The 23652-nt window shown below is 39.3% G+C and overlaps 2 protein-coding genes across 3 annotated transcripts; both read left to right on the top strand.

Moving 5' to 3' along the window:
- Positions 1–2870: 2870 nt before the first annotated feature.
- On the top strand, positions 2871–18241 carry prkcda (protein kinase C, delta a). 2 transcript variants are annotated; one of them, XM_010769513.1, is made up of 19 exons: positions 2871–2976; positions 3987–4115; positions 5767–5896; positions 6023–6222; positions 6319–6385; positions 7120–7276; positions 7753–7784; positions 7949–8034; positions 9477–9606; positions 9689–9789; positions 10785–10881; positions 11551–11681; positions 11924–12097; positions 12201–12292; positions 14590–14652; positions 15446–15584; positions 15728–15916; positions 16914–17042; positions 17165–18241. In XM_010769513.1, the coding sequence occupies exons 3-19, from the start codon at positions 5788–5790 to the stop codon at positions 17321–17323; spliced, it is 2055 nt and encodes a 684-aa protein (XP_010767815.1). In that variant the 5' UTR covers positions 2871–2976; positions 3987–4115; positions 5767–5787; the 3' UTR covers positions 17324–18241. The 2 variants fall into 2 exon arrangements, with proteins under 2 accessions (XP_010767815.1, XP_010767814.1); XM_010769512.1 differs by lacking the exon at positions 3987–4115 and having other exon boundaries at positions 2877–2976.
- A 1186-nt stretch (positions 18242–19427) lies between these two features.
- Positions 19428–23646, top strand: rft1 (RFT1 homolog). The gene is made up of 10 exons (XM_010769511.1): positions 19428–19704; positions 19785–19870; positions 20001–20123; positions 20340–20631; positions 20713–20847; positions 20967–21227; positions 21312–21456; positions 21563–21668; positions 22566–22815; positions 23329–23646. The coding sequence occupies exons 1-10, from the start codon at positions 19642–19644 to the stop codon at positions 23491–23493; spliced, it is 1626 nt and encodes a 541-aa protein (XP_010767813.1). The 5' UTR covers positions 19428–19641; the 3' UTR covers positions 23494–23646.
- The last annotated feature ends 6 nt before the right edge of the window (positions 23647–23652 follow it).

Genomic DNA, 23652 nt, shown 5'->3' with positions numbered 1-23652 from the left:
CCTAGAGTAAGATAAAAGTTGACTTGCATGTTAATTAAAACTTAAACACAAGGCCACAGTAGAGGAATATGACAGAAGTAATCATATAACTGTTACATTACAAAAAAATAGAGATTACTAGCAGGATTAAGATGTTACAATACATTTTGAAATAAAGGTCCATATATTATGGGTAGATTATATTTAGGCCACTTTAATTCTTCTTTATTTTAAATACATTTATTTTTTAATGCGGTAGGTAGACAACTGATCTATTAAACAAAAAAACAGTCTATGTTTTTGATGAATGTATTAAGCTTTTGTAATGTAACAGCATTACAACAAGTTACTGTTGTTTTTTTTCTCTTGTTTTTATTTGCTTTGCACTTCACATTTAGGTAATCCAAAAGTAACGAAAAGTAATCAGGTTACATTACTTTTACATTTTGATACTCTGTTTTTTCAGTATAATGGATTACATTTTTAACGTATCCCTTCCAACCCTGATGATACATACCATCAGACTTTGGGTTTGGTTTGGCAGCAAACAGGAGATAGGTGGCGTCATCAACGACACTCCTGTACATTTCTTTCTCTGCAACCCAGTTGTTGTGGAGAGTTTTCTTCTTTCTCTGAGGTGACTTCATATCGGGGGTCAGGATGTCAGCCTCCTCTCGTCTCTTCTCCTGCTCTTCATTCAGAGCGAGGACATTGTGAGATGGGCTTTGGACTCCCTTCAACATCACCTGTTGCCACTGAAACCTCTCTTGCTTCAACTGGTTCTGCTGTCTTTCCTTTGGGGCCTCCTGCCTCCTCCTGTCTTTCTCCATGCTTGCTTTCTTGAGACTTTCTGTCACTTTTTGAGTCTCTTCTCTGTCCCTCTCACTTTTTGCCAGGGTCTCCAGAGCAGCTGTTTGTCTGCGCTCCATCTCCACTGCTTTGAGCTCCACATACATTTGTCTTCTGACCTCCACCTTTCTCTCCTCTGGGGTCAGTTTAGATAAAGTATGGACAAGCTCCATCTCAGCAATGAGGTGTTGTCTGGAAGACATGTTAGTGTTCACAATTTGAACTTTTTCTCTGTATGTTTTCTAATGCTCTCTCTCCAGCAAGTTTGTGTGAAATGAACAGCAGAGAGGCCTCCGTTGGTATGGAGATACAGCAGAGTTCCATGTTCATATGTCCAGAACAGAGCAGGATTCTTTCTCTCTATAATTACAAATGTGCCATATAAGCTAATACTGTTTAACTACGTGCTTCAGCTTATGTGTTATTCTGTGTCTATTTATTGATGTTCAGTCCCTTCTAGAAGTTTTTTTGTTTCTTTCTGCAGTTTAATTGTGTCTATTTGAATTTTTTTTTTATAAGTATTTAATCATTTTGACCCTTCTCCTGGTTCCTACATTTCCTTTTGAGTATCGTTTTGCAGGTGAGGGGCCAACAGTGTTATTGTCCCCATGGTCTGTACCGTGAAGGTCCGTTCAGTTATTCATCATAATAAAATATATTTCCAGAAAACTCAGCTCCAGACATTTACAGTCCCAAGGAAATTACACTTTGGTGATTCCTTGACTTTACCCCCAGTGCCACGGTTGACATTTTTGGGTTTTAGTTAAGTATGTTGATGGATATCCAATGGATCAATTAAATGCAGTGTATACATATCTACATTAAGACATCTAAACCTGAGAAGACACTCAATGTTGTTGGAGATGCAGTTGACTCAATTCACTTCATGGTTATTCAGCAGTGAGGTGTGTGTGTGTGTGTGTGTGTGTGTGTGTGTGTGTTTGCTCAAGGTGGACCTGGAAAAGCAGGGATATGGATCACTGAGTTTTTAATGTGCATCTGTGAGATGAGCAATCGGGGAATGTCGTTTTTAATTTCCACTGTAGACATCCTGTGTCTGACGTGACTCAAAATGTCCCTGTTATGTAAATCCTCAGAGGAGGTAAGTCAACACTGACACACCTGCGCACAGTCAGCTGGTTCATGGCAGGATTCACATTGAATTTACTTTGCACTATTTCAGCATGATTATACCTTTAAACTGCACATAAACATTTACTTATGACTCACCCTGCAGGAAAGGAATGTATCTGCTGCATTCCTCATTTCGGTGCAGTGTGCCAAAATTTCACTATAGTTTAATCAGATGATAATTGCTGCCCTTTTACGTTTATTGGTATAGGGTGTGTTTGTGAGGGGGTGAGTACAAACATTAAATAAATAAAGGATATGGATAATTTGGAGTGCGTGTGTCAGCTTAGAATAAGAAAAGATCCTTTGGCTGCCAAATCTGCCACCTCCTCGCTGGCAAAAACCTAGCTCAAAAACCTCAAAACTACCCCCGCAGCTAGCACACTTCCACGTCACCCCACCCCCTGCCAACCAAACAGGTTTAAAGAAAACAAAAAACATATCTTCCCCTTCATACCAAGCTATGCTGCAGCAGTAATCTAGGGCACCGTCACCAGCAATGCAGATCTTTATATAAAACAATTCAAGTGAGCAACCGGTCTGCAGTGATGTAGCCTACACATGTATGTTAATCAGCCAGGGGGTTTAATGGAAAATAATATGTGTGTGGCTGAAACCTAGTCTAATTGTGGGAAAAGGTGAACTCAAGTGGAAAATAGAACTGTAATAACTGACAGGGCCTCTATTCAAAATAGGGCAACTGGGCGCATTGGAAATACTGGGGCACAGACCGCTCTCTCTCTCTCCCTCTGCGCGCGCGCGTGTGTGTGTGTGCGTGTGTGCGTGTGTGTGTGTGTGTGTGTGTGTGTGTGTGTGTGTGTGTGTGTGTGTGTGTGTGTGTGTGTGTGTGTGTGTGTGTGTGTGTGTGTCAGGTAAACGTCACAGCTTGCCGAGAAAGCCTCTGCGGGCGCGCTACACGCACACTTCCTCAATCCCCGGAATCACAGAGCGAAAGACGAGAGGAAGAGAGAGCAACATTCGTCGTGCTGCGACGATAAAGACAGCACCGAGTTTGAGGTGAGCTTGCTTTTATTAATATTGGATGTTGTCGAGTTTTCGACAAGATTTGAGTTGTTTTAATATTTGAAGTTTGCAAAAAAAGTTGCTCAAACTACTCACTCTTCGTATTTCTATGGGGAAACAAACTGTAACCGTTGTCGCTAATGACTGAAAACGTTCGGTAACTTACAGTAACGTCTACACACAACACTAGGCTAATGTAAACATATATTGTACGGCCATTAGAACAGTTTCACTAACGTTTACCAACTAGACTAGTTTCTCCGAATAAAATAATATTTGCGACCAAGTTTTTCCGTTGTTCGTCTCGTTAAAATAAACCGAAATGGGACAAAACCTGCTACCTGTCAGATGTTATGGTGTCCCAGGGTCTATGAAGGGAAAAAAAGTGTTCTTAGTTTATCAGACACTGACAGGTGAAGTGTTACGGCTCGGTCAACCGATCGATACGGGCCACCACTTAATGCTATGCTAGCTCTCAAAACGTGTGACCCTTCATTAATACAGTGGGGTCACTTTACACTTAGTTATTTGTAATTTGTAGATTGGGTAAAACTAACAGCACATAGGCCTAGAGTATATCTGTGTTTACTGCACGTGTGTCTGTTCCCTTCATAATGACAGGTTAGGTCTGCCCCTACCCCCCTGGCATTGTGATGCTTTAAAATAGGAAGCATGGCAAACATGTACTCCATAAGTGGTTACTATTAAAACAGTATTGGCGACATTGGGTGATTTGGCCCAATCATCAAAAAGCCCTAATTAAAACAGAAAACGTATATAAAGTAATTTAACAAATCAACTGACTAACTAATATGTCAACAAGTATAACTTGACTGCTATATAAACGCAGTGTTAACTATTAGTAATCAATTGTGCGGTAGCTGTATGTAATTTCAGTTCAGGCCACAGAAAATGTTGTCAGTACAAAAATGAGGAAGAATGTGGGCAGGCCTGGACAGCAAATAAAACGGAGTGTTTCCTAAAATAACATTTTATATTCACAGGTATGCATCTTAAAAATCAGGTGTCTAACTGTCTTCTGAGACTTGAACTGAGTGACTTCTGAAAGTGACAATCAACCACATCCTTTCGAGAGAGAACCGTTGCAAGATGAAAATCAGATGCACTGATTGGTGATGCTCATTTTCCTCACATGGTTATATGGTCATGTGTTTGTATACATTTCTGTAACAGCTGTTCTGGACTATTGTATTGTTTTGTAAAGTTGTTAAGTCTTCAGGCTTCAAAACCTTTTGCAATATGTTAAAGCAGAGGTAAACTGTGTGTATGTGTCTATGACTCAGAAAAGAACATGTGATAAAATGTTTTCCATCACCATCAGTAACAGTGCTGGCTGACATTTTAATGAATGAATGAAATCTTTATTGCCCGTTGGGGGATTTGCTTTTCATAGAGAGCACACAATAATCTTTTAACAAGCACAAGAACAAAACATATTATGTCACAAACTCACAAAACATATTGTCAGAAATTGATAAAGGACATTGTGTACAAGTTTAAAAAGGTGCTGAATTCTTGTTAAGCAGCTGATTACTGCATGGGACAAAATAAATATTTTCAAAATATTATATATCCTGAGTCACGAAGAAAAAGTGCATATTCAAGTCTGAGAGGGGTGTGCTATGTTATTGTGAGCTGTCATGTTAGTGATACTGCACATGCTTAAACAACCACAGCAGTTCACTGAACAAGCTCCCGCTAATTTTTACTGTTATTTACTTCTCTCTTTTTTCCTGTCACAGTGGAGGATGTGTAGTCCCCTCCCGAAATTACTTACAACACTTTTGTGTTGGTCATTACTGCATTTATCAGTTAGTAGGTTGTTTAAAAGGAGCATTCAAATTTCAAAATGTAGGTAGGTAGTAGTTTGCAAGTTACATTATACTGGTGCCTGGGACATAACTACTGAATTTAACAGATGGAACAAATCGAAGCTGCACATGGACAGTTTGCTGGGAAATCAATCACTACCGCCCTCAATAACTCAGGGTTTGCTATTGATTAACTCCCAAAACCCTGACATCACAGCTCACAGCAGCAGTGGGGAAGTGAGTGAATATGGTCGTTCAAAATAATCCACTCTTTGTGCAAACTTTTCTTTTCCCTTGCTTTTTTTGTGTCTTACTTTTCTGGTCTCAGTGTGGGTGGTTATGAGTTCAGTATTCTGAATACCAGCGAGGCCTACTGTGGTGCACTGCATGCTTGTGTTTGGATTAGCGACATGTTGTGGCTTGCTCAGCCTTTGTAGTACAGGAAAACACCTCCACTGTTGCCTTTTAGAAGCTACACAGTCAAACAGGCACAGTGACAGGGAACTAAACAAGCCACAGAAGCTTAACAGAGGCTGTCACATTGACATTGTGGTTGTATTTTATACTTAAAGGTGTGGACAAGACAGCATGGGTGCGACTGAAGTTACCTTGAAATTCATGTGTAGACCTATGGGCGTCACCTTTTCCATTGCACATAACAAAACTGGTGGTGCAAAGGCTGTTACAGAAACACTTGTGGTTCCATCTGTGGCACATGAGAGCTTTTCAAACAGCAAATCATGAATGCAGCAGCTTGTGCCCGGCACAAGGATTTTATTGATCCCTTGCCAATATGTCACTATTGTCATATATTCCAGCTCTTTTTGTGTGTAATGTGTGTGTTTGGGATGTGAGAAGTGGGTAAGATGATACAAAACTTGCTTTGTGTTTAACTAATTATATATATAAATGTCACCAGGGTAACGCTGTGTTTGTCTGTTTCTAAAAACAGGTGACCTTGGTAGTCGTCACCATGGCTCCTTTCTTGAGGATCGCCTTCAATGCTTACGACTTGGGCGTCCTTCCTCCTCTGGCCGACCCGCCTTTCTGTGCAATCAAGATGAAGGAAGCTCTGACAACCGGTGAGAAGCTATTCCTTAGCATACACCGTCTTTTACAGAAGTCATTTCTGCAACTTCCTTCTTATTTACTACATTTGAAAACAAAATACTTATTTGTTTTCCCTGTGTTTATCTACCTTTCCCTAGAACGAGGTAAGGCCCTGGTACAGCGGAAACCCACCATGTTCCCGGCTTGGAAAGCCTTTTTTGATGCCCACATCTACGAGGGTCGTGTGCTGGAGATACAGCTGATGAAGACAGCAGAGGAGCCGCTGGCTGAGGTCACCGTGGGAGTGTCTGTCCTTGCTGAGCGCTGTAAGAAAGCCAACGGGCGCGCTGAATTCTGGGTAGGGATACAGATTGTCCTCTTTTCCTGTAGCGCAATCTTTCAGGCTGTCTGAGTGTAACCTTCTGTGTGTCTAACTGAGTGTTCCTGTGTTCAGGTGGATCTTCATCCTTCTGGTAAAGTGATGATGGCAGTGCAGTATTTCCTGGAGGAAGAGGATTCAGGTAATGGAAATACATTGGAATCTTTTTTTTTCTTTTTTCTCTGCTTCTGTAGCTACTTTCTGTAGATTTCTGGTTAGCATTGATTTCTTAACATTTTGAATATAATCACCAAATCTTCTCTTTGGTTGGTTTTATATCCTAATTATTCCATTATTACACTACATTTTTAATATTACAAAACAAAACAACAGGTTTTTTCTTAATAATTATTTATTTCTAGAATGTAATATCCAAAAAACCTACCAAATGTCATCAGATTCTTTAAAGTTCAACGAAAGATAATCAAACAGGATTTTACAAAAAAAACACTAAACCCAACATGTTTTTAGGGAACTAGTTGGAGATGTCTGGTATCATTTTACAAAATTACATATTGTTATTTTCACATGTTTGTAATAGTATTAGAAGTAGTCAGTGCTACTTCCACCTTACCAGATTGGTAGTATGGGGTACACATTGGTTACTTCATGTTTTTTAAATGCTTTGCGCCGGCGACAGGCCTATTTTTATAATTTCATCGTACAGTAGTTGTTATTTCTTTGATTTTTAAACATCCCTACTTACAAACATTGTCCAGCCATTTGTCAGTGTTTTCCCTTCATCAACTTTATCATTCACAGGATTCATATGTGACCAATTCACTGGGTCCACATTGGTTATCATTAAGGCTATCAGTTTATTTCCATTGCAGTATTGTGGGAGGACTGATGTGTGTTTCTCTTCGTATCCTACAGAGAGTAAGGAGGCTGCCAAGGATGAAGAGGGTCCTACCCTGCATCGCAGACGTGGGGCCATCAAACAGGCCAAGGTCCACTTAATAAAGAACCATGAGTTCAGCGCCACGTTCTTCAGACAGCCCACTTTCTGCTCTGTGTGTCGAGAATTTGTCTGGTTAGTTCAACCTACTTCCCGCTCTATAAACAAACCTTCAAGGCAACTAAAGGGGAACTTGTAAACCAAAGAGGAGATTAGCTGATTGAGCAGACAGAATAACACAGTGACGTTAACAACAGAGTATTTAGGAACTTCCTTATATTTGGAGGCATTCAACACTCGATGGCTGGTTTATCTTGAAGAACATTTGACAAACTGGTTGCTAATAATGTTGATGATAAAGCCAATGAGGTTAACCCATTCTTCATGTTTTAGAAGTTGTTTGTCATTGTTTAATGGCTATAGATGTGATTCTAAACTTGGTATCTGGAGAGGAAGTTTATTTAAAAAGGAAACCCTAAGACACAAATCAGTTTGGTTGTACTGCAGCTGTTCATTATCACTAACTAAGTGAATAATCAGCACACCATTCACAGTCACATGATCAAACAACTTTACAGACTGACCTATTTGACTAACTTTGCCTCCCACAGGGGACTCAACAAGCAAGGCTATAAATGCAGACGTAAGTGTACAATAATATAAAAACACCTGTGCTTTGTGCAATTCTTGAAATGGCAAGCTACTGATTGAAAAATACATACTTCACTGTTCATTTGCCTCGACATTGAACACAACATGTTCCTGAATCAAAGTGTACAAATCTCTTTCATCTTGGTTTTCTATCAGAGTGCAATGCAGCCATCCACAAGAAATGCATAGACAAAATCATCGGCAGATGTACCGGTACTGCTGCCAACAGTCGGGATACTTTGGTACGTATCACATATTTGTGCAGTACACCATGTACTGTTAGCGTACTCCATATGTCTCACAATCTCATTTAAGTGTGGGCTTTTCTCACTCTGGTGTTTTGTTGCTGTAGTAAAGTATCCTACCATACCAGTTGGAAGGATGATGGTCCTCTAATGGAATAGAAGACACCAGTCAGGGTCCACATCCAATCAGAAGGCTTTTTAATGATTATCAATATTTTTGGATAAAGATGATCTAGATCAGTGGTTCTCAACTGGTCAGGCCTCGGGACCCACTTTTTACTTAGTCAATAGATCGCGACCCGAAATGTTGAACCACTCAAATCTATTCAACAAAAAATTCTGCAGTAATATATACGCTTTGCAGCATACAATATTAATTAAAGTGAAGTACAGTGCATATATCCTTTATATCCCTTTACAGAACAAAATAATGCTTTTAAATAAGGTTTAATGAGATGATGGAATCAAAGCTGAACTGTATAACATAAAAAGACCCACAAGCTGAAAACCCAACCCCAGAAGGGGGGTCTGGGGGGATGCTCATCCAGGAGCTTTTTTGAAATACTAACATATAAACTACCCATTCTGGTACACTCTGAGAAGAAAATAAATAGATGTATTACGACATATTAATAATATTTTATGCCATTGTTTGTTTTTCACTTTGTTCTGACATCTTGCGGCTCCACATAGAGAGAAGAGCAAAGAAGAGATAGTCTGTGTGAAATAGTTTAAATTGTGGGTAAGGGTAGATAGCTCCCATTGTTCTGTGACCTGTCAATCATCAAACCAGGGGTCATATTTCATTACGTGTTCATTTTTATAAAGTTATTCTCCGTGGGGACTTCCGGCAACAATCTTGTTTCTGATTGGCCAGAAGACTCGAAAAAACATAAGCAAAGATGTTTTATTGAGAAGATGATCACTACGTGACAGAAGTTTTCAAAACCGTTTATGGTCTCCGGTACTTTCAGTCCAACGCCTACTGCCTGCACAGCGTTAGAAAATCGGGCCTTCAAAATAAAAGTTTGACTTTTTCTCCCAAATAATTTAAAAAAAAGGAATTTTGTTTTAAAAAATATATATTTCACTCACACATCTGCGACCCACTCGAAACGGGCCCAAAAGTGGGTCGCGACCCACCAGTTGAGAACCACTGATCGAGATAATTGTTGATTCAAGCACACATATGGGGTGTGGTCTCAGGGAACTACTCTAAATCAGTACAGAGGTAGACCTGGCAACAAACCAGGAACTTCATATCCAACAGTCTAGTCACTTCTGACAGTTCAAGCTAAGAGAGGGAAGCAGACCATAAAGCAAACAGGAAAGAGAAAATGAAGCAGGTGCGGAGGCCTGCGAGCTATCACAGGCGACTAATTAGAAATCCTCTGCCTTGGGTTATTCATGGAGATGATATGTCCCGTTTGTCCCCACAGTTCCAGAAGGAGCGCTTTAAAATTGACATGCCCCACCGTTTCAAGAACCACAACTACATGAGTCCCACTTTCTGCGACCACTGTGGAAGTCTGCTGTGGGGACTGGTCAAACAGGGACTCAAGTGTGAAGGTACAGTGCCAATATGATGCACTCTTTGTTGGAGTGTCGGTGTACTTTCTTCTTAAATAATTTGTTGTTGTCCCATTTGTAGATTGTGCCATGAATGTCCATCACAAGTGTCAGGATAAGGTGGCCAACCTCTGTGGTATCAACCAGAAACTACTAGCTGAGGCACTTACACAAGTCAGCCAGGTGAGTTCATGCAGACTGTCACAAGTCATTCAATGAATGCTTCAATCAAGTCTCATGTCAAAGTAAAATCCAAAGAATTTCAATGACAAGTCTTTCTTAAGTACCATACCAGATAATCATACTAATGTTTTTAAGATATTGTGGATATTTCATAACATTATACTCAGCTATTAGTATACCAATATTAGTTTGAGGAACATTAATGGAACTTGTTGATCAGAATCTAAACTCAATTGTAGATAAGTTCTTAAAGCATTTCAATGCTCTGCCCTAGGTAAAAAGACACAAGCATTATGTAAACAATTGCATTGTTTTCTATTCAGTACAGGAGAGTATAAGGGAGCTTGGTAAAACTGAATTTGAGCATCTTGAGTTCAAGTGTGTTACATGACAAACCAACAAAGCTACAATAGTTATAATAATGTTTTCTTAATGATATAAAATTATAGTGCATGAAAAAAAACGAAAAAACCTTTAAAAACATCCTGTCAACTACATGTCTACATTATATTATCTGCTAAAAGTATGTAGAAAGCGTTTATAAAACATGTTTATATTAGGAGATAGTTTGGTGATTGACCTAAATACATCTTCAACACAGGGTCAGTGGTGAACCTAACCAGGATGTTAGCCTGACCCAGCTGTAACCTTGACCCCATTTAAATCTAGCACTTATTTCAGCCTATTTATATTATTAATACCAGTCCTAACCCAACCACAGCACATCTGTAGATGGCTTTACACAATATGATTAGTAGTGATTACATAACAATCAGTTTATTGCTGGCTAACATATTAGCTTCCTGCCCTGGTGTGTTTAAGGACTGGCTCAATGTGGAACCTTTCAGTTACCTTGTTCTCTTTTTACAGTCAAAGAAGACAGTCATTGTTTATCCTGTGCAAATTGGATATAGCACAGCTAGATGAGTAATCATTGCTGGGGAACTATTTGTGTTTCTGTTTCATGCTTATTTTTACTTTCTCTTTTGCATCAGAAATCGTCAACACGACGTTCAGATCCAAACCTGGCTGACCTCTCTGATATTGGAATCTACGATGAAGTTAACAAGCTTTCTGGACTGGATATCAATGGTCAGAATAATATGCAAATATGTTCAATGTCTAAGATAATTTTGTAGAAATGCACCAATTCTATGAAATACTGGGATGATTTCTTTCTGTTTTTGTTATTTATGTGTTTTTGTTCTGAGCTATCCCCCTTCTGTGCTAGAAAAACTGATACATTTTAACTATAGAAATATAACAAATACGTTTATAAACCACTTGCCCTATTCTATATTTGAATGAGTAGACATTTGATCAAACTAATTCATTAAACCACCTTTATTTTAGCCTTCTTTTACATTTAGAACAACTTTACTTTCTAACTATCGATAAGTATACTTCATTCTAGAGATACTGTGACTACTACTTATAACTCAACTTAATACTTGAGATATTTGGAGCATCTATGTCTTGTTGCAGCTCAGTCTATTTCCCTGCACGATTGCCGCCGAATTTATAGATAGAAAGGTGTCATAGAAACTGCATGTGGCTGATTTTCCTTTGAGGCGTGAAACACTCCCACATGACTGACATTTTCTTTCATTTTTATTTGTAAACAATCTACAAGTGTGCGTGGCACCAGTTGGCTCTATTACATCATACCAGAGTCTTGTCCAGACTAAAAAATCGGTTAATAACTATTTATTTGAATAAGCCATTTTTATGTGTGCTCATTAGTCATTGTTTCTCCATCAGATGGATCTCCCTATGGCAGATTGTGGGAGGGCTCCAACCCACGGCCTCAGTCTCGTATTACACATTTGACGAGCATCAATGTTGACGACTTCGTTTTCCACAAGGTCCTGGGAAAAGGCAGCTTTGGAAAGGTATTAAAGACCATCTCACTGTGAGACTGCTATTCGACAAACAATCAAAGAGTGAGAGGATAACCAGAAGTGAATCAACCACACTCCAGGCAACTGTCGCATATACTGGCAAAATAGACCTCTAATTGAAATGATAGCATAAATCAAAATATGTAACTGATCTCTTGACAAGTAAAAGGTTCATGCTTGAAATGAGACAGAAAACAGTCAACAATGATGTTCTTCTCCTCTTCACCCCACAGGTTCTCCTGGCAGAGCTGAAGGGTCGTGGTGAGTACTTTGCAGTGAAGGCTCTGAAGAAAGATGTCGTGCTGATGGATGACGATGTGGAGTGCACTATGGTTGAGAAGAGGGTCTTGGCATTAGCCTGGGAAAACCCCTTCCTCACACACCTTTACTCCACCTTCCATACCAAGGTAGTCCACTTCCATCTTATTAGTGTCTTACTGTTTATTTATTGCATTCATCATCATTAGTGTAAATTGAATCCTCAATACTCAAAGTAAACATTGTCAACAGGAGCATCTGTTCTTTGTGATGGAGTATCTGAACGGAGGAGACCTGATGTTTCACATTCAGGAGAAAGGCCGCTTTGAACTCTACAGATCCATGTGAGTCACGCCTGTCACAAAGATTTAACACACAGACTTTATTTGAAAAAACACACACTACCTGTCATCATCGCTCCAGTGCTCTATTGTCTCTGCAGCTGTGCAGAGACCCACAGAACATTATCACTGAGCTGATGGAAAGCAGATAGAACTTGTGTTTACTCTCCTCGTGTGACTCTCTATGTCTCTCCCATTATGGTTTTTTATTAGTTTACATGATAGAGTGAACTCTGATGGAATGGGGCTGGAGTCTATTAGCTGCTGCACTGGCAGAGTGGCCTTGTATGGACTAAGAAGCTCTCAGTGAGTCTCTTATGTTTGGATCGGGAGGTATCGGTTACTACCACCCACCTCTCTACTCATCACACTCTGGGAATCCCTCCAGAAAAAAAACAATAGCACTCCGGTAAAGAGTGTTTTAAAGCCCAACGCTTGGTGGCACATGTGCCAGCGCCAAGTACGTTTTCAAAAAGTCTCACATTTACAGAGACGGAAGTGAAATATTTCTTTGTAAGTACTTTTACACCTACTGTTGTGTAACATTTTCCAACTTAAATAGGGTCAACTTTTTATCTTTTACCTTGTCGAAAACAGAAACCGTTGACCTCAAGGACCATCAGTGCTACCATCTGTACTCTTTTCAATTGTTGAGGAATTGTAGACACTTCTTTTAATCATTTTGAGCACCTTAAGGAAAGAAAAATGAGTATAACTGTTACACTAGATGTTTTTTTTGTATTAGTGTCACAAATTGCAAAGCAGACTTCAATGCATTCACTGTTGTGAAGCTTGTGGTTTGTCTTGAAGAATGTCCAGACTATCAATCCATGTATCATTATCATTCTTACACACTTGTATTATTTTTGAACATACTGGTTTTTGTGTTTCAAAAGCAGGTTGAACCCTGACATTACAATGGGGTTTCTCATTGCATTCCCTGTAGTTAAACTTTGTCCTGGGCTCAGGTGATGACAGGAGTAATTCTCCTCTCAGCAAACACAGACACCTGATCTTGTGTTGGCATCCGCTAAAATCCTCCTCACTCAGTGACTGTATTCAGCCTGGAAGGATCATTCCTCCTTAGTGAGTGAGAAGAAAGAGAGTGGGCTGCTTCATTATCTTAGAATAATAATGAAGTTGGTGCCTGGCTTCCAAGTTGTCGCAGTGGAATTGAAAGTATCTAATCATGCATTCGGTTATATTGTATTTTCCCTTGGGCATCTGATGAACGGTAGAGTTTCAGTTGACCTCTTTTACAGCAAAAAGTGCCTGTTCTCCCAGTGGCTACTGCTAACCTGTCGACCCAGTACTGTAGAGAGTTGCATACTACAGAAACTTAGAGTATCTAGACTTTATTTTACATTCTGTACTAAATGTGTGGAGTTGTTCAGGCAGTAGAGCAGCCTCTAGGCCTGTAGGCTATAATTACATTATCGACTCATTGTACAAGACCTTCAATCTTTACGTTATGAAACCATTGTCCACAGCTCCACATTGTGGGTTCAGGTCGAATGAGAGAGGAGTTGTAGCACATTTTAAACTTATGTAGCTGTTATATAATAGCTAATATGTTGTTACCTTGCAGTTTTATTAACAAAGATCTTTTAGAAACTGGATTGGCAGTACACCAAAGAATAACTCACCCTCTATACCCCTTTGCCAAATGTTTAATTTTGTTTAAGAGCACTTTGGGGGACCAAGTGTTCATTTTGTGTTTGTCATGTGAGTTTATTTCATTATTTTAAGCCAGTCTTTATTAGAGAGATAGTTTGAAATAAGCAAACAGTGGAGTTGACATGTGTAATGGGACCGCAGGTTCTGTGGTTTTATTTTATAATATCATTTAGCACTGATTTCTTGGATGATATATCGTATCGTACAATGAACTGTATTGTGTGCACCTGCTAACTTGTTCTAAAGGGTTTTACGTGAGAGATACTCAGTGGATAAAACTTTGAAGTGCTTGTTAGTTGTGCATTTACAAGGAACAGGGATTTACAGGGTTAGAGCAGAGGCTGTTCTATCTCATCTCAGGACTCATTTGTTTCCCTTGACACAGATGACAAGTGAAGCAGGTCAGAGATAGAGAGAGGCTAATCTTTCCTCTAACCGCGCCTCTCAGGTTTCCGAGCGTTATTCACCTCTCTGCTACTCCATACAAATGTCCTCCTCAATAATTCAGCTCTACTCTGAACTGAGTCTGCAGTGAGATGGCAGCAGCACGGACCTGTAGCTTTCCACCAGAGATGAGTACCGTAGTTGATATCTGTCTCTCTTCGCCATGTTTGTCTCCCCAGGTTCTACTCTGCTGAGATCATCTGTGGTCTTCAGTTCTTACACACCAAAGGGATCATCTACAGGTCAGAAATACCTGTGTTCATTATTATTATCAAAATATGTATTAACTCTGGGGCATACACTAATTCGTTTTCATGTTTTACCATAATAAAGTACAATTGCAATGAGAAAGTAAATGGGGACACTACAAACTCGCTTGTTAAGTAATCCCACACATTTTAACACATTTTATTTCTAAAGTTTCATTACCATTGTGTGGTCATGCAGTTGGGAACAAGGACTGTTTAGGAAACTGTGAATTTGTTCATTTCTTGCAGTAATGCTACCTCAAAATCACATAAACATGAAAGAGCATTAATAACTTCTACAGTTTCTAGTAAAAAACAACATGAGCAGTGGTCTAAATATTCACATTGATTGATTACCTACCCAAGGCAAGATTTAGATGTCTGTATCATTTCTATTTTTATAATTGTGATAAAAGGAGTTAAACCAGCAGCTGTCTGGTAATAAAATGTAAACTTGGATTTTAAGGTCTGCTTTGAAAATAATTGTCAATTAAATGCAACAATTAATGCATAAGACTTTCAAACTCACTGATATGGTTTTCTGGCTTAAGGGGTGTTTCATTTCACATTCCCCACTTGCTGAACTTTTTAGGCACTCTTTTTTTGTCCCATATTAAATCCTCTTTCCATTTAAAAGATGCAACCATTAAGTGGCATTTTAAGTTAATTCTGATAAAACTAAAACTGTCATATCGAACGTTATATAATTGCAAACTACCAAGTTATTACCATCTTCAAATAACTTCATATGTTTACCAATCATAATGTGATGTTCTTTGTTTTCCAGAGATATTAAATTAGACAATGTGATGCTGGATCATGAGGGACACATAAAAATCGCCGACTTCGGCATGTGCAAGGAGAACGTGTTTGGAGAGAATCGTGCTACAACTTTCTGCGGTACTCCTGACTACATCGCCCCAGAGGTATAGTGTTTCATACTCAGATCTGCTTTCTTGTCCTGACATATTTAACTGTGCACCTGATTTGGTTTCATAATTCAGCATAAAAAACATGTGTCACTGAATTTCTAAATTATTCTTATTTATAATACTTTGTTTCAACTCAGATCCTGCTGGGACAGAAATACTCATTCTCCGTGGACTGGTGGTCGTTTGGGGTGTTGCTGTACGAAATGCTGGTCGGTCAGTCGCCTTTCCATGGAGATGACGAGGATGAACTGTTTGAGTCCATCCGCATGGACACCCCCCACTATCCACGCTGGATCAACAAGGAGGCCAAGGACCTGCTTGAGCGGGTCTGTATCACAACCTTTCAATACTGAAGTCAAAGGGCACCATTTCTGCTCCTGGGTTAATCTGGCGTCTCCATTTTTGATTATTTTATGTTTTGGATTTAAAGCGACATGGGGTTGTATGAGGTGCTTTTCCATCTTTATGGTATAACCTGGAATACCTACAGTAGAAGGCTGCCAGTAAGCCTCCAGTTTGCAAAAACAGACAGTTGTACATTAAGGGAGCTAAGCAAAGTTTTCAAAAATGTATGTTAGTTTTCGAGTATGCTTTATTAGGAACATTTCTACAGTTTTATTTAGCTGTAAAACAATCCCTTTCCTACAGGGAACTAAAGCTGTTACATCAATCAATGTTCTTGTCGCAGCTACCAGACTCATTTAACAAAAATACCCCACTAATTTCACTTTCAGACCAGTTGCCTGTTCGGCTGTCTCGATTGGTTAGTTATTTTTAATGTTTAACTTTGGTTAGTTCTGAATCACGAAAAAAAACAACTTTCATGGCAGATTTGGACATAGCATTAGTGTTCTGCCGGGTGAAAATACTGTGTTTGACTGATATTGATTTTTTTTTTAGGTAACTGTTGGCCATTTTATACGATACGATATACGATACGATATACGATATGATATTACTTTATTTGTCAGATCAAGTCTGAAATTTGACTTTTTCCTTCAGTTTGCTAAAAATCTTTTTGCTGCTGCCCCCGTCCAAATCAGTACAGTGCTCAGCTCCTTGCCCATACTGTGTGTTTCTCCTAATTCAAAGCGTGCTGCCCTTCATCTACACTATACAATAAGCACGTATTAAAGCCTCATGCAACCCTCATTCAAAAAATCCAAACTACCCCTTTGGAGAATACTTCAGTTTTTTGGTTAAAGAAATCTATTCAAATCCTGTTGAATCTTGTTATTTATGTATAAAAAGCTGCTGTTTTTTTTATTTTATAAAACGGTTCACTCTTCATTACTTACTTTTACTGACTCTGTTTCCATGCAGTTGTTCGAGAGGGACCCAACTTGCAGATTAGGAGTCGTGGGTAATATCCGACTACACCCCTTCTTCAAGACCATCAACTGGCAGGCCTTAGAGAAGAGAGAGATTGAACCCCCCTTCAAACCCAAAGTGGTAAGCCCCAGAATCATGTCGTTGAGGATTCAATTATGAAAAAATATGAATTATGTGCTTTATCCTTTACGATGAATGTCCGTTTTATATTTTGCTGAAAAACATTTATTACCAAATTACAGAAAGCACCGAATGATTGCAGCAACTTTGACCGGGAGTTCCTCAGCGAGAAGCCTCGTCTCTCCTACTGCGATAAGAACTTCATAGACTCCATGGATCAGGCGGCATTTGCTGGCTTTTCATTCATCAACCCTAGGATGGAGCAACTTTTGGAAAAGTGACGTTGTGATGACATTTGACAGACCTGGGTAACATCGCTCCTGCTTACGAACATTCCCCTTGTTCTGTCACATTGTTAAAAGTGCAGTGAGCTGTTCCACAATCAGTATTTCTGTGACCTTGTTTTAAGCACAAACTATTCTCCTTGGGTACGTGTAGAAATAATGAGAGTAGAAACGGGGCCCTTTTACTGTACATATTGATGTTATTGTGTTTGTGTGCATGTTTATTATATGTCTAGGTCGTTAAAGCCTTTTTGAGTAATAATATGAGCAATATAAGGATTTCAAAGGCAGGGGCTCAGTTCAATCTCCTGCCCTTGAAATCCTTACCTGGCACTTGACATCAGCGTTATCATCTGCAGCCATTGTATGTTCCTTTTTGGTAACAGTTAATTCAACCCGAATGGGAATAAATATGTATTTGAGGGATAGAAACCTATAGGAATAAATTATACTGTTTACTTAAAGTGTAGATATTTTTTGTGTGAATGAGTTGAGTGCATGTATACAAATCTCTGAGCAACCAAACCCTGTTAATCTATACATACAGATTAATGATGATTGTTACCTATTTTTGTCTTTGACTGGATTAATCACGTCTTAATGACAAGAAGAACTTGTGAGGGTGGACTCTCCAGTGCCATGTAAAGAACACATTTTAACAGCTGGTCTCAGATGAGTTGAAAGCCCTGTCATTGTAGGGGGGCTGCAGTCGGGTACAAAAGGTCAAGTAAAGATACGTGACTTCAAACAATGAGTGGGGAGTCATTTAAATGCTGTAAATAGACAATGTATATGTATATTGCTGTAACATGTATATTGGTTCTCTTAAGGATGTCCTTTTTTTTTTACTGTCTCCATCTTTTACATCTGATTAAAAAAACAATGAACTCCCAAGTCTGGTGTGCTATTTAAAAGGAATAAAAAACATCCGCCAATGCAACTTCAGAGGGTCCAAGCTGACACGTAATAGGAAGGTTTCTTACTGTTGTATTTTAATAATCCCATTTTGGTATCATTTTAAATGTGTTTTTAATATCATTGTGTATATGATAAAAATGTAAAATGATGTAAAATGTATTTATTGCAGAATTATTTATGTAGGTTTAACATTTCTCTAATAACATTTTTAGTAGGAATAATAAGATATCCAACATTCTATATATTTATAGAATGTTGGTATCTGTGGGATACTCCTGGTGTATTACAAAGGACTTGCATATATTTAACTTTTCAAAAGTAGACTAACGTACCACTATAAGTATTTGCAAGTTGATATACTTTTTAAAAGTACAATGAAGTACAATTTAAGAAACATGTATATTAAAGTACACTTTTTAAAAGAGTACTTAAATACACTTTTAATGAAGTGAAATTAATGTACATTTTAATAAAGCATGCTAATAGGGAATTACAAAATACAAAAAAATAATTGTACTTTCGATCAGTATACTACTTAATGACCAATATAAGTATTTGCGATTTAGTAGCGAAAGTGTACTTACTTACAATTCACAATACACTTAGATTCAAGAAGACTTTTAATAAGCACACTGAAATACCACTTTAAGTATTTCAGAAATAGTATATTTATTTTTAGTAGATTGAAATTGAACTAAATTACGTCTATTTTGAATTACACTTTTTAAAAGTAAATTTTAAACATACTTTCAATTAAGCACAAAAAGTAAAAGTATACTTGTTCGTATACTTAAATTATATTTCTAATACACTAAAGTATACTACTTTTTGACCTGGGTAAAACCCTACTGATCGCATTTAAATAAAGGGATGGTTATTGTAGGCACAATACATGACTGTCTGCCATTAATCTATAAATAAAAAGGAAATGGTGAATAGTTTAAGTTTAGCTTAACATAAATGCATATAAGTTGATGTGCTATTTTTTTTCTCCAAAAGATACATATTAAGCAGCCAACACTGCAAGTTATTACAAGAATCAAGTAATTTCTCCTTTTCTGTCAGACTTCACTGACCTACAATAGATGATTAAAAGGAAGGTTACGCCCTCTAGCGACACCTCATTGGACGTAACACTCTCTGACGTCACCGCGCAACGTAGTTCCGTAAAATGTGTACGGAAGTGTTACTACTAGTATGCTGCTTCTAGCCTCTGCTGTTGTTCACCGCATCTCATTTCAAACTTTTCGTTAGGATTAATGCGTTATTGTTATAAGTTTTAAAGCTGCCACCACAGACGGGGTTGACAGCATGATTCCATATTGAGTTTTCTTTGTAGAAAGCAGCAGATAAGTTGTTGACTTAACGCTTTTAAGTCGAGTCAGAGGAAGTCCAGGATGAGTTCTCAGGATGTACTGAAGAACGCGTCCACTCTTGCATCGTATAATGTGTTGTTACAGGTACAGGGGGCTCACAGTCGGGATATATCAGCCCAGTGTGTTACATTTACCGGCGACTAATATAATTTGTTCTATCTTAGGTGATGTTCCGTGTCCTCACCTTCTTCCTGAATGCATTTACCTTGCGGTTTGTGTCCAAAGAACTGATAGGTGTTGTCAACGTCAGGTAAGGATGCTGAAAGGTGCTGAGTTGTGAGAACAGGGCAACCAGCCTATATAAGAAAAATAGCACAATGCCAACACATTGCACTGCATCAGCTGCTGTAACATTGTGTGTCTGTGTCTTTATTGTGCAGGCTTACACTACTGTACTCCACATTAGTGTTTCTATCCAGAGAAGCTTTCCGGAGAGCCTGTCTAAGTGGGGTTTCTGGGAAGAACCACAGCTGGAGACAAGTTATCAACCTGCTATGGCTGACGTGAGTTGGGTTTTATGAAATGGGTAAAGTGCTTCTAAACTTGTGTATTTGGTTTAGTTCTACTGCACGATAATAAAGATGCAAAATCATTATAACGATAATACCATTTCATCTGTTATTGGGATTGTTTTATGTAAGTTAATGTCTGAAAGTAGAAACAATTATTAAGCTTTGATGCTTTCCTGCGTGTCTTGTGTTGTCTTTCTTACCTCTCAGGTTGCCTCTTGGTGCATTGTGGGCTGCCCTGCTGATCTGTGTATGGCTGTGGCTGCTGGAGGTCCCAGACCCCCAGACCATCCCTCACTACGGCCCTGCTGTGGTGCTATTTGCTCTGTCAGGAGTGCAGGAGCTCCTGGCCGAGCCCCTCTGGGTCCTGGCCCAAGCTCACATGTTTGTCCGTCTGAAAGTGGTCGCTGAGAGTTTAGCAATGATCGCTAAGTGCAGCATAACTGTGGTGATGGTGATGTTTGCCCGTGAATGGGGACTTTACATCTTCTCTGCTGCTCAAGTAAGACATTTGCTGATAATCACCCATTATTCCTGTAATAACTAACTCTGTATGCAATGATTTGAACCGTTTTTTTCTTAGTTGGTGTACACAGGATTCCTGGTGCTGTGCTACGCTGTTTACTTCATTAGTTTCTTGGGCTCTAAAGAAGCAGAGGAGAAGGGTTTTCCCCTGCACAGTGTCAAAGATCTCTTGCCCCGTAGAGCAAAAGGAGAGGTAGTACGGCAACACAATAAAGCACTATTTAATATTCATAATCTATTTTTATAAAACCAACCTGGAAGTTAAAAGTGTTACCATACAGTACTAATGCTCATCTTGTTCTCTGTTCATAGCCGTTGGTTGATTGGAGTCTGGCCCAGCTCACATGGAGCTTCTTCAAGCAGTCCTTCTTAAAGCAGATCTTGACAGAGGGAGAGCGCTACGTCATGACCTTCTTAAACGTCCTCAGCTTCGGAGACCAGGGAGTTTATGATATCGTCAACAATCTGGGCTCCATGGTGGCTCGCTTTATCTTCTTGCCAATCGAGGAAAGCTTTTATATCTTCTTTGCCAAAGTGCTGGAGCGGGGACGTGATGTCAAAAGTCAGAAACAGGTGTGATTCTTGAAAATAATCAAAAATAAGTCTTCCAAGAAATGAAGCATTGGGTTACTTAGATGTTGTGGGTTTCTTTTACAGGAAGACGTTTCGATTGCAGCAGAGGTCCTGGAGTGTCTGCTGAAACTGGTGCTGGTGGTCGGTCTGATCATCTCAGTGTTCGGCTACGCCTACTCTCACTTGGCTCTGGACCTTTATGGTGGCTCGCTGCTAAGCAGTGGGGCAGGTAACAGAGCCTCAACCAACTCGTTGTATTGGATATATGTGAGAAAATGAGCTTTGTATAGCGTTCTTAGTCACTGCTCTCTGTTTGTTTTTCTTCTTGGTTTAAGGGCCCACTTTGCTGCGATTCTACAGCGGCTATGTTCTCCTTCTCGCTGTGAATGGTGTAACGGAGTGCTTTGTATTTGCTGCCATGAGCCAACGAGAGGTTGACAAGTAAGTTATGTAGAAGTATACATTCAGTTTGATACAAACTACCTACATGGCCATCCGTGGTATAGCTCGCGGTTACATTAAATAATGTCCCAACCTTACAGCCAAGCCCCTAAGATCAGCTGATCAAAACCTTTTAGCTGTTTCTTGACCACAATTAAAACCAAGGGTGATTGTAGGTTATCAGCCTTCTGCTTTTTAACAGCCTTCCCCTCAAGGTTAGCTTACCATTTCCAAATATAGTATATTTGTTTTAGTAATGTTATTTAAAATATTTAGATGCACAGCTTTTCGTGATATTTTGCACGTTTATCTGTTTTATCTGCCTGGATCAGTGTTTCTCAAACTTTTTCATACCAAGGACCACTTAAACAATAAAAAAACACTCGCGGACCCCTTAACTCCACAAATATCCAAAATCACATCGTTTTTCTAGAACAGATTACAAATCGCCTGAAAATTGTACAAACATGTGGCAACATGTGTGATGAAGGGGTTGCGCTGGGCTACATCATGCAATCAAAAGAAACTTAAGCTCGCTCCATTGCGGAGATATTCCCGCGAGAGTGCGGAAGACTTAAATGTATTTATTTATTTAAAATGTGAAATTTTACCAATATACTCACGGACCACTAGGGGTCGCTCACGGACCACCAGTGTTCCGCAGCCTAGAGGATATCACCTCCTATATTTGCATGTTATTTGTTTATATTAACTTATGTATTTATTTGATGTGCACCTACCTCCCTCTTTTATGTTTGGCTTTTGCTTGATGTGTTCAAATGTTCCTACATTCTGAATGTCATACAGGGGGATTACATAGGTTTCAGTATTTCTAAATGTTCATGCTTTTATTCATATAACCTGTAAGTTAAATCCCTATTTGTGTTTTGTCCTCAGGTATAACTTGGTGATGCTGGCTCTCTCCCTGTCTTTCCTGTTCCTGTCCTACATGCTGACATGGTGGGCTGGCAGTGTGGGCTTCATACTAGCAAACTGCCTTAACATGGGCCTCCGCATCTTGCACAGTGTTTTTTACATTCACCGCTACTTCCTGTCCAGTCAGTGGAAACCTCTGCAGGGCCTGCTGCCCTCCCCGCTCCTCCTGCTGGCTTTGGCTGTCAGTGCCGTTGTCACAGCGCTGTCTGAGGTACGAGAGAGTCGTGTGACAAGTTTTATCTCTTAATATCAACCAATGCATTTCAGTTTTATGTATTCTATATAATCACTCTTAGGGATGGGACGATACATGACTTTTGGGGAATTCGCAATAAAGTTGTGTAGCTGGCTTTTAGCAAAGCGAAAAGTAAAGCCTGGTTTCCAAAAAAAAACTTCCTCCCAAAAAGTTTCTTTAAAAAGTATTTATACTCTATTTATACCATGGGATTGTTTTTCACTAAAAAGCATATTCACCAAAAATGTGTGTCCTATCTGTGAGGCAATACAATTATTGTTTTCTAACAGAAATCTTTGTTCAAATGATTCCAGTAAGTTATTGGGTCATTATTAAAGATGTAGGCATATTTTGGATAATATGTTGAATTTGAACTATTTTGGGCAGGATAATCGTGACATGAGATGTTAGTGTTGTTTATGCCTAATGTGTATTGAAGCCTGTGCAAATCACAGCCCTAACTTGTGCTTCTTTACTCTCTGGCTGCAGGGCGTGTTCTGCTGTGACAGCGGCTGGTTGCTAAGGCTCGTCCATATCAGTGTTGGAGCAGCGTGTCTACTCGGTGTGTTAGTGGCTGTTCTTCTCACAGAGACTCGGCTAATTCAGTTCATAAGGACTCAGCTCTTGCCCAAATACCGAAAGAAACACACTTAAAATGAAATGGAAATTGGTGGACTGAACTGGAAGAAGGCTTCTAACAAGAGCTGCTGATTGAGTTACTGACTGCGTGAAAGCATCAAGGGAACAACTTTTTTAGTGTGTGTGTGTGTGTGTGTGTGTGTGTGTGTGTGTGTGTGTGTGTGTGTGTGTGTG

The sequence above is a fragment of the Notothenia coriiceps genome, unplaced genomic scaffold, assembly GCF_000735185.1.
Source record: "Notothenia coriiceps isolate Sejong01 unplaced genomic scaffold, NC01 NC01_scaffold00007390, whole genome shotgun sequence".
NCBI lineage: Eukaryota > Metazoa > Chordata > Actinopteri > Perciformes > Nototheniidae > Notothenia > Notothenia coriiceps.
Note: the sequence above shows the minus strand (reverse complement) of the source record. Positions and strands in the feature narration are given on the sequence as shown.